Genomic DNA, 10,849 nt, shown 5'->3' with positions numbered 1-10,849 from the left:
CTCATTTTTTTGGGAAAGGACAGCCCTGTGCCATTCTTTCCTGACCAACTTCCTTTCAAGCTTTGGAAGAAACAGTCTGCACACAACCCAAACTTCTTCCACAAGGTGGTGTGTTTTTATTTGTTTATTTGGGTTTTGTTTTGTTTTCGAAATCAATCCTCATAGAACAGCTGCTTTTGATACCTGCACAAAGATATCTGGAATCTGTGATGGTCACTTTCAGTTCACCCACTGTGACAACTCGGGTCAAAAAAATCCACAGCCCTCAAAACTTAGTTAATTTTTGGGTTCTTGCAAAGTTAAAATGTTAAAACTCCCCATGGCGAGTTATATCCTTTTACACAGGATATTTTTCTTTTAGGCTGGCAGTCTGGCTGCAGAATCTTTTACACCAGACAAGAAGCAATCACATTAGAGGAATAACTTATCTCCCTGAGATACTGTCTTATTGCTTGGATATTTCCTGCCAAGGCTGTCTTACCTTGTCCTTTAGCTTTCCGGCCTGGGGAACAAATAGGTAAGGAAAGGCAGATTGTTTTAAAGGACCCTTTTTTTTCCCTCCCTCCTTCCCTCCCTCCCTCCCTTTTTCCTTTTTTTTTTTTTTTTCTGGGCTGTGGTGAGGATTTTCTGCCTTAAATGGTGTCTCCTAGGTGATGTGGAAATTCAGAGCTCCAGCTTGTATTTTCTCCATCCCTCATTGCCTTTAGGAGTGGAAGGACTAGGCAGACACTCCTAAGGCAAAATGTACCTGGCTGCTCCTGCACCCTTTGTTTGAGCCCTTCTCAGATTTGGGCCACTGGACTGGACCTCTCCACCTTTCATCTTAAGCTGCCCCATCTAAATACAAATACTCACATGCCACAAGAAACCAGGCAAGTTCTAGATGTGTGTAAGGGAAACATTTTGGGTGTTTTTCACTAGCAAATATTTCTGCAAAAGAGAAACTTGTTGGGTATACAATGTGGTTTTCTTCTAACAGTTGTTTTTTTGAAGCAGCATCTCAGGTTTAGGCAGAATCTGTTCACTCACCCCTGGGAATTGTGCATCTGAGCTCTGCTGTGCTCCTTCTAGCACTCTTGTGTAGACTCCTCCATGACAGATGCAACATGTTTCTTCTCCCTCTGCACAGGTGACCTCTCATTTCCCTTTTTCTCTGTCTTGGTGCTAAGATTCCTTTTATCTTCCCCTTAATCCTGTTACTCTGGTATATAATTCTCTGTCTGGCTCTGTAAACCCCAGGTGCTGATTGACAGCTGTTCTGTTTTTCATTTACCAGCAGAATTTTCATGTCTGTTGTTCTTTACTGCAGTCAGGGTGGTTTTAGTATGTCCGTTCATGGACTCCAAAAGAGACTGGATTTATCTTTCCTTCTAAACAGACATTTTCTACCCGAGGCACTGGGTCCCTTGAGCTGTAACAGAAGCCTAGAGCAGCTTTTGCTGCAGCAGCTGATGTGAAAAAGCAAGCAAGGCATGCAAAGGTGCCTGAAAACTTTACTTGCTTAGGTGTGATTCATCCAAGGTGAGGATTGCTGCTGTTGCCATAAAGCTCTCTTGTTTTAAACATTGCCTTATCTGCTTGCAGCTGTTAAAAATGAGAACAGCTTGACTTGCCATAGGCTTCCCAGCTGATGCATCTGTGCCTTCCAAATAGATGGCAGAACCCTGGCAGCCTCTGCAAGATATGTCAACAGAAAGTTTGACCAGTGTGGGGAGATCATGGGGGAATTTAGGGTGGATTTTAGGGGTGGTAACACCATCAAACACAAGACAGCTCTCCAGCCTTGAGACACCTGCAGCGTCCCTGGGTTCAGACCAGGCTGCAGAAATCTGCAGGCCTTTGTGAGTCCATTTCCATGAAAAGCCTGGATGCAAATCCCAGGCTTTTGCTGGCCCTCAGTGAGTGTTCTGGCAGCTCCACACACAGCTGGGCACGGCAGCCAGTGCTGCAGAGAGCAGGGTGCAGAGAGTGAAGAGGAATCCCAAATCCCTCTCTCATTCTTGCCATGACTTCAGCCTGGGAGCCAGGTGGGTGCTCATACACAACCAGTATATCCATGATAGATAGATAGATAGATAGATAGATAGATAGATAGATAGATAGATAGATAGATAGATAGATAGATAGATAGATAGATAGATAGATAGAAAGAATATCCATTCTTCCCTCTGCTTTGTAGGATTGGGCTCCCTCCTCTTCTTCCCCTGGTAACACATCCCCCCTTTTCCCTAACCTGCCTTTTCCTGCTGCACATATCTCCTGGTGCAGGGGCCTAGGTAAAATCACACCTGAGAGATGTGGGTAGGGTTTGAGGCTCTGGCATGTGGGAGAGAGTAGGAGGAAGGATGGGACTTGGGGAGCAGGCAGGAGAATGCTGAATTGGGCTGCAGAGGAGCACAGAGCTGTGGCTGCCCTGGTTATGCTGTGCTGTGTGGTAGGGTCACCTCTCCACTCACTGCTGCCCTCCCTGAGCAGGATCCAGGGCAGGAGAGAAGGGAAAGGCAGAAAGCTCTGAGCAGAGACTACACAAGGGGAAGCAAGGCCAGGCTGTGCCTGCACCAGGTCCTTTCACAGGCACAGCCTGGCATGCTCAGAGGAGCTGAGCACCTGACTCTGCCACAGCTCTCTCTGCAAACAACCCAGCCAAACCCCCTCCTTCCTCCCAGTATTCATCCTCAGGGACACTGGGGCAGCATGACAGGCTGAAATGTGTGCTGTGACGACAAAAGCCGTGCACGCTGCTGCGGAGGGAATGCTCTGGAGGAGATGCAGGCAGCGTGTGGCTGTGGGCGGCGGAGCGGGACTGGGCTGCGTCCCTGCAGCTCCCGACGGAGCCTCGGCTGTGCTGCGCCTCAGCGTCAGCCTGGCGTGACAGAGGTGGGGCACAGAGGTGACACAGCCCCGAGGCCACCTGAGCACCGACATCCCCTCAGTGCCTCACAGCATCTGGCAGAGCTGGAGGAAGCGGTGGGAGAGCGACGCAGAGCCTCCCTCACACCATGAGGGAGAGCCGGTCCCCTCAGCAGTAATGGCTGCTTCAACATGGATACACAACCCGCTCCTGGCCATCTGGCACGGTCTGACACAGGAACGGGCATCCTCCACCCAGCCTCAGTGAGGAGGGAGCTGAGCTGCTGGGAAGAAAGGGACTTTCCCTAGAAAGGCAGGGACAGACAGACAGACAGAGAAAAGCCTGCCCGGGGTTGTAGAGCTGGGGCCGTGTGTGGCTTCCCCTTCCAGCTTAGCCCACTCCAGCCCCTGTGCTCGCTGCTGGGTCACGGCTGCGTTACAAAATTTTCTGCTTTAAATAATCTCTTCGCCTCCAGACCCTTGTGCTGAGGCGCCAAGAAAATGGGCCGAATGCTAATTTCTGACACGGATGTGGAGCGGCTCTGCCTTCGTGGGTGCTCTGAGCTCTCCCTTTCTCCCAGGGCCATCAGCGCTCCTGGGCCCTAAAAACACAGCGGGGACGGGCATGGCGGCGGTCACTGCCGCCTCGTCGCCTTCACCACCCTCTTGTTCCAGCCGGTCCTGAGCGACCCTCCCGGGCCGCTCCCGGGGGTCTCCGGTGCCGTCCCCGCTGCCCCAGGCTCGTGCGGGGCCGCGGCGGCGCGGGGCCCGGCAGGGGGCGCTGTGGCGCGGCTCTTTGTGGCGCCGCGGCGGCGGCGCTGGCGGCGGGGCCGTTCCCGCCGCGCTGCCTCCCCCGCCCGCCCGCCCGCAGCCGCGCCGGGCGCGGGGCATGGCCAGACTCACCGAGGGCGAGGCGAGGAGGCAGCCGCCGCCGCTCCCGCCAGCGCCGCAGCCGCCCCCGCCGCCGCCGCCGCGCCGAGCCTCCCCCATGAGCAGCAGCGGCGGCGCGGAGCCCCCGGCGCAGCCCGACAGCATGAAGGACCTGGATGCCATCAAGCTCTTCGTGGGGCAGATCCCGCGCAACCTGGAGGAGAAGGACCTCAAGCCGCTCTTCGAGCAGTTCGGCAAGATCTACGAGCTCACCGTGCTCAAGGACCGCTACACCGGCATGCACAAGGGTGAGCCCGGCGCGGCGCGCACAAAGGGGCGGCGGGCCCCGGGTCGCTCCACGCGTGACCCACCGCGGTGTGCTGTTCTCCCACAGCCCCGCGTCCCTCAGGAGTGCTGGCGGCTCCGATCCGCCACCCGGGAACGCGTCCGCATCCCCAGCGCCCACGGGCGGGGTCCCCATCCCCGCGGCGGAGCCCCTCGGCCGCGGCCCGCGCCCCTCCGGCAGCCCCGGGCCTGTGGCCCCGCGTGGGGTGCGGTGACAAAGGCGGCGATGGGCAGCGCGGGCCGGGCCGAGGCTGCCGCGGAGCGCGGGGGCCGCAGCGGGACCCTCGCTGGGCCGTCCCCGAGGGGGGCTCACACCGAGCCCGGGCAGGGCTTCGGCGCTGCGGTTCTAAAATCCGTGCAACAAAGAATATTGGCCGCGAACGTGCCGCTGTCAGTGGCGTTTGGGGTAGGTGAGGGGCCTTGGTGATGGCACACGGGGAGATGAGGGGTCTTCCTTCGCTGAAGGGGGACCTTGAATGGGCGCTGAAAAGTTTGAGGAGGCTCCTTTAGCCTCGCTTATTGTTGTGTTTTTATACTGAAGAGGTGTCGCGTTCGGCGTGGCGGCTCCCTTCGGTGGAGCGGCTCTACCCCACCCCAGCAGGTGTTTGGGATCTTGTGACCAGCACGGCTCCAGCCAGGAAAGGAACTCACGGAGTTGTTTGCTGTAGGATCCCAGGGGGTGATGGCAGCATCGCTCCCTGGCGCAGGTAGAACAACCTGCAGGGAGCCGACGGTGAGTGCCCTGAAAGCTGTCGGTGCTCAGCATGGGCTGCTGTGCCCTAAAATGATCTGTGATGGGGCCATGTGTTGGTGCATGCTGGAGGGAGTGTGCAACCCTCAGTCGTGATGCCTCGGATTTAGGAGGAAGGGTAGGAAAAAATCCTGCCTTGGCAACGTGAACCGTTCTAGACTGAACAGAGAGGGAAGAGGACAAGAAAAAAAACAAGTGTATTTTCAAACAAAAGGCCAAATCTAACTCTCCAGCACAAAAGGAAAGCACTTTTTCATTGAAGCCCACGGGGGCTGGGCTGGCATGAATTTAGCTGAAGAAGTGTGTCTGGTTGTGAGTGAAAAACGAGGATGCCATGTGCTTGTGTGTCTCTGTGTGCAAGGAACTGCATCCAAACCTGCTGCCAGGGGATAGTGAGTTGCAAGGTTTCAAACCCAGCAAGGAGGAGAATGGGCCCAAGGCAAGAGACAATTGCACATTTCATTCCAATTGACATCTTAAATATAGACTGTGTGGTCTGAGGTCAGCTTCCAAGCAGGAGACAAATTCTAGGGATCTGCTTAGGTATGGAAATTAGAGGGGGCAGCAGTGGTATTAGCCAGATGTGTGTGATATTAACTTGCAGTTAAAAGCAGGATTTCTGCAGCAAAATAAATACATCCTTTTGGTTCTAACATTTTTGTTTTTTGAGTGGATGTGGGTGTTGTTGGTCAGGGGTTCTGTCCAGAAGAGGCTGTTGAGATGTGAGGTTCTCTGGTGGTTGTTTCGGGGTTATTTCCACACCTCTTCAGATCCCTGTGCCCCTCCCTGTCCTGTTTTGTACGGAGTGAGAGGCTGGGATTCCTTTCCTGGTGGCATGAGTTTGCATGTAGATCCTCAGCCTGTTTTGGAACAGCCTCTCCAGAGAAGTCATCCCTTGACAAGGAAGTGTGTGGGGGTTTATCGTGCAGGAGGGAATGAATCCACAATCCAGCCCACCCTGGTGCCTGCTCACTCTCATTTACCAGCTTTGGCTGCAGTGCCTGTGCTCCATGCAGGAAGGCCATCCTGGTGAGGAGCTGCTGCTGGCATCTGCAGGCCTGGAAGGTGCCAGGCCTGACCCAGGAGCTGCAGTGGCCTGGAGCACTGTCACAGCCCCCAGACAGGGGACACTTTGGCTGCAGGCTCGTCCCTGCACTCAACAGAAGCCACCTTTCTGGGGCAGTTCTAACAGCAGACTCAGTTTTCTCTCCCCACGTTCCTGATCTGCAGTGAGATCCAATTGACAGCTCACATGCAGCTTCCATCTGCTTTTTTCCCTTTCTCTCCCCAAAGGGGAGGAAGCAGTTGTGTGAGAAGCCAGCACTGCTGGTGGAGCCCAGCGTGTCCTCTTGTATTCCCTTGCAGCTTGCCATGGAGCTGAGCAGCCACCTCTGCCTCCAGGGAGGAAGGAAAGGTGGAAAAGGCCTGCCAGGGGCTGGAGGGTGTGAGCTGGGCTGCAGTGTCCAAGAGCTGGTCCTCTATGGGTGCTTAGAATGGATGAATTCAGTGGAGGCAGAGGAGAATCTTAGAGATTTAGAAATGTGAGCTCTGCTATGAAATGGTTTTGTTAGTACCTGACTAGTCATGTCTCAGCAACCTGGCTACTGGTAGCTGATACTGTTACAGCCTAATATTAGTCATCAGGCAGTTTTTCTATTTATGTTAATCACAGATACATTTGCATGTTAATGGCAGTGTTTGTCTCAAAGCTAATATTTTCATGGGAAGAGCGGGGAGGTGTTTGAACAGGCTTTTGGAATGGGTCAGGGGAGGCTGAGTGGGCAGAATCAAGTGGAAATTTTTGGCCTTGTGTTCCAGGATTAGGCAGAAGGCACTTCCTTCACAAGTGTCAACTGGAAGGGTTTCCTAGGAGTGCTCATGGTAGGGAAAGTGGAGCCATTGAGGAGTGTGAGGTGCCAAAATGAATTGCAGGGGAATGTTCAGGGGCAGGAGCAGGTGGCTTTTCCAGAGGGCAAGGATACAACACCACCCTCAGCCCAACTTGCCTCCCTGGCAGCCCAGTTTTGACTCAGCTTCTGCAGGCTTGTAGATTAGCTCCCCACTGATTCCACGCTTCCCCTGCTGAAGTATTTAATGTGATTTCTGATGCTAAGCAGAATCTAGAGATCCCTCCCTCCTGCAAACCAGCAGCCTTTTCTTGCTCAAGGCTTTAGACTGCTGATGTGTGGAGTAATATTTAGGATCTGAAGGGACTGTAAATTCCAGAGCCAATGTGTAGTTTGTAGGGAGGATCAGGCACTGAATATATATATTATTTTTTATGCAGTCTCTTTCAAGTGAAACTAGGCTGGGTTCTGCCTTCAGGGAGCTGGAAACCCTCTTGGAGCCCATGGAAGGAGGGTGGTACCACCAGTGCTGGTGGGGCATTGAGGGATCTTTGGCAGAATGGTGGTGGCTTTGCAGACAGTGCTCTGGGTGCTGTCCTGCATCCCCATGCTGGGAATGGCTCCTTGCACTGCCTGGCTGCCTGAGACCTTCCAGGCTGACACTTCTGAACACCCTGAGCACTTTCTAACACCACGTCCTGTGTCTCAGCTGACGTGGTGTGAGAAGTGCCCAAAGGGGCCTGAGCCTGTCTGTCTGAGCTTGCTGTTAACTAAAGCAGGAAATGTGGAAGTGAGAAAGCCCAGTGAGAGTGACAGGCCCCTCTGCACCTCTGCACATCTCTTCAGATCCTTGGGTGGCTCTGTCAAACTCAAAGTTGTAGGAGCTCAAAGAACCCATGAAGGACAGGGTGAGCAGAATCCTGTCCCAGCATCCCAGAGTAGCTGCACAGTTAGTGTGCAAGAGATAATGGCTCTTCAGGAAGGAAGTTTATTTTCCCCAAATATTTATTTACGCAATTAGAGCACAGTGTTTCTGCCGAACCTTTTCCTGTATTTCTGACCAGGGCTTTGCAAAGAGAATGCAATTGACTGCTCTACCTCCAAAACACCTGGCTGTGGAAGGCAGTAATCATATTTTCCAACATCTTTAGCTCCCTCCTTTCCAGAGCCAGTTCAGCTTCCCAGGTTGCTGCAGTTGGGGGAGTAAGAATGAGAGGAATGTCCTCAAAGCTTAGAGAAGAGCAGTGGACCAGGCTGTCCTGTACCTGCAGCCCCAGTCCAGGCAGGACATTAGAGGCTGCCTGAGTGCTGCTCCATGCTTGAGTGAGGAGCAGGAGCACAAGTGGCTCCTGCTGAGCAAATGCCCACACCCTTGGAAAGCAGAGCAGCAGTGGGGATTGCATTTGGGTTGGAGTGAGGCATCTTCAGGCTCCACAGTTTCTGTCTCTGGAAGCTGCTGCCTCTTGGTACTGAGCTGCTAAAAGATGAGCAATGTTTCTGCCTTTGCCCTAGGGGAGAGGAGGACCAGAGGGCTCTAAGGAGGGGATTCCTGGCACTTCTTCATTGGTGCTGGTGGGCCTAGGTGTTGCTGGCCTTGACAAATCCCTGATCTGGCATGGTAACAGTACCTCCCTGTGTGGGGAATGTCTCTCCTTTATCCCCACTGAATGCTGTGTCTTTGTCCAGGTCTCATTTTCAGCTTGTCCTCCCATGGACTGGGGTTTTTGAGGGTGCTTTGCCTCAGTTTTGCCATTGCTGAGCACTGGAATAATGGACCCAAGGACGGGGTTTGCCTGCTTCACGTGGACATAACTCCACTCCTATCCTGGGTTTTCTGAGGTTGATGGCTGATGCTCCTGAGGCAAGAATAGTGCCTTCACTGCACGTGGGCATAGTACCAATGCATTGAAGCTTTTAGTGGAATAAATTGCTTATTCCCAAGTGCTGACTTTGGAGTTTCGTGAGCTAAACCTGGCCCAAATTATCTTAGAATTCTGAGTCTTGTATGACTTGCAAAGTAGCAGCCTGGAGCAGCAGGTGGAGTTGGGTATCTGTGTTTGTGACCAGGCCTTCAGATCTGTTAGAAATAGATTATAGAGGTTATAGAATCTGGTCTCTCTGGTTATAGAGCTGCTTTTGGGGCTTGATGTCAGAGCAGCCCATGGGAAGTGTGAAAGCTGAGGGGAGCTTCCCCACCACAGCAGAGCCAGCTGCCTTTGCCAGGAGCACTGAATCACCTGCATTCTTCCTGGCCTCACTATATCTGTTAAATTACCTGTTGGTCCCACATTTGGTGCAGCATTCAAAATCTGGGCAATAAGGAGCTTTAATGACCTCTCAGAGATACCTAGTGCTTGTGTGCTGTTAATGGAAGGTTTTTTCCCCTAGCAAAGAGGTGTGAGGACAGGTGTGATGTGCTTACCTGCAGCAGCTTCTTGGAGCTGGGATGGGAGAGCAGGATAATGATGTTGCTGTGGTTGGGATTGTCCTGAGGAGCTGGCCTCAGGGTGTTGAGTACCTGGAGTCCCACTGGGCTGGAGGGGAGAGGCCCAGACAGTCCCTGCACCACCTTTGGGTGCAGCTCAGGGAGAGCTGAAGCAGCTTTGGAGCACCCCAAGCCAGGCACAAGGATGTGGAGGCAGAAAAATGGGCTTCTCTGACCAGAACAATGCATGTGCAGCCCCAGCACAGCAGTGTGGACAGGGATATTCATCAGCAAGCCAGAGGGACTCGTCCTGCCTTTGCTTGAGATGTGAAATGCCACTGTGGCTAGGAGGGGGATGAGTGAGGGGGTCAGATGCATTCTGAGTCTATTCTCCAGTGCTTTGCCTACCCTCATCTGAAACAACTCAAGTGACAGAGCTCCAGGCACTTCCCTGGGGAGATCATTCCACAGTCTAAAGCTCTTTCTGCTAGGAAATGCTTCTTGATAACCAGCCAGATTTTCCCTTTGCTTATTCTTAGCATCAGAGCACCCAGAGATGATCCCTCTTCTTCCTGGAGGGGCTACAACTCCTCCCCCTCCTCCCTTGGCTCCAGAATTCGTCTGAGGTGTTGAGTCATATCTTGACTAAGAATGTCAGGATCTGGCCTTTTCTCTGTGCTTTTCATCTGCCTTCTCAGGTTGGCCCTGTCAGAATGCAGGATGCTCTGCTGGGCTCTGTGTTGCCCTTGTGGTGCTTTGGTGTGTGTTTGTGTGCATCACACAGGGCCAGGCCTCTCCTGCCATAGCTCCCTAATTTGTGAATCTGGATCGTGGAGCTTTTGTGTAAGCCTAAAATCCCAGATACTTCTCTTCTTTCCTTGCTTCTTTTCTTCTTCTAATCAGTAATCATGCTGGTCCTTGCCTCTCTCCTGATCCTTGTGTTTGGGGCTGTTTGTGCCACAGACAGGATCAGCTTTCCTTTTGCTCCCCCATTGTGTCTCACCTTGTTCAACACCTGTGTCAAGCCCCTTTATTCACTGGAACCCTTTTCCAGCTCTTAATCGACTTCAGATGTGGCCTGCAAGTCCTTTCACATTGTTTCTTTGTCTTTTTTTTTCCCCTGGAGCTTTAGACACATCCAAATTATGTAACATTTGTGTTGATGTTCATCTGCAAGTGCCTGTCTAAGTTGACACTCTGTGTATCTGCTGCAGGTTGTGCATTCCTCACATACTGTGCCAGAGACTCTGCCATCAAAGCCCAGACAGCCCTGCATGAACAGAAGACTTTGCCAGGGGTAAGTCCCAGTGAATTGTCTGGAGCTGATGCTGTGGGCAGGATGATGGGGAATTTTCAGGGGAGGGAGTGAGGGTGAGATGTGGCTCAGATCAATTTTCCTGCTTGTGGAAGAGAAGGGTGTTTGTTTCAGGGCTTGGAACAGGGATATGGGAGTGGAAGCACAGCATTGCTCCTCAGAGCTGCTGCTTTTCTGCTTTTTTTCCTGTTTCTGTGCTGCTCTTTGCTCTCTGGGGTGTGACAGGACTCCTTCAGCTTTCTGTCCCTGTGGGCTTTGGGGTGAAGTGTGTAGGTGCACAGTGGGCATTGCTGAAAACCTCACACAAGATAAGATAGCAGAGCCTTTTTCCAGGTGTGCAGAACCTCCTGGTGCATCCAATTCTAATCTGCCATTGCCCTGCAGGGTGCCTGGATGGAGCTCTGATGCAGTGGCTGAATTGGATCAGCCTCTCAAAAATAAAATAC

General features: G+C 52.8%; 1 protein-coding gene across 2 annotated transcripts in view; it reads left to right on the top strand.

Moving 5' to 3' along the window:
* The first annotated feature begins 3,739 nt into the window (after positions 1-3,739).
* CELF5 (CUGBP Elav-like family member 5) overlaps positions 3,740-10,849 on the top strand; it is a 41,055-nt gene continuing 33,945 nt past the window's right edge. For both annotated transcript variants that reach the window (XM_066566193.1, XM_066566192.1), the window contains exons 1-2: positions 3,740-4,028; positions 10,303-10,385. In XM_066566193.1, the coding sequence (XP_066422290.1) occupies positions 3,740-4,028; positions 10,303-10,385 (372 nt within the window). The remainder of the gene's footprint in view (positions 4,029-10,302; positions 10,386-10,849) is intronic.

The sequence above is a fragment of the Molothrus aeneus genome, chromosome 27, assembly GCF_037042795.1.
Source record: "Molothrus aeneus isolate 106 chromosome 27, BPBGC_Maene_1.0, whole genome shotgun sequence".
In the NCBI taxonomy this organism is placed as follows: Eukaryota; Metazoa; Chordata; class Aves; order Passeriformes; family Icteridae; genus Molothrus; species Molothrus aeneus.
Note: the sequence above shows the minus strand (reverse complement) of the source record. Positions and strands in the feature narration are given on the sequence as shown.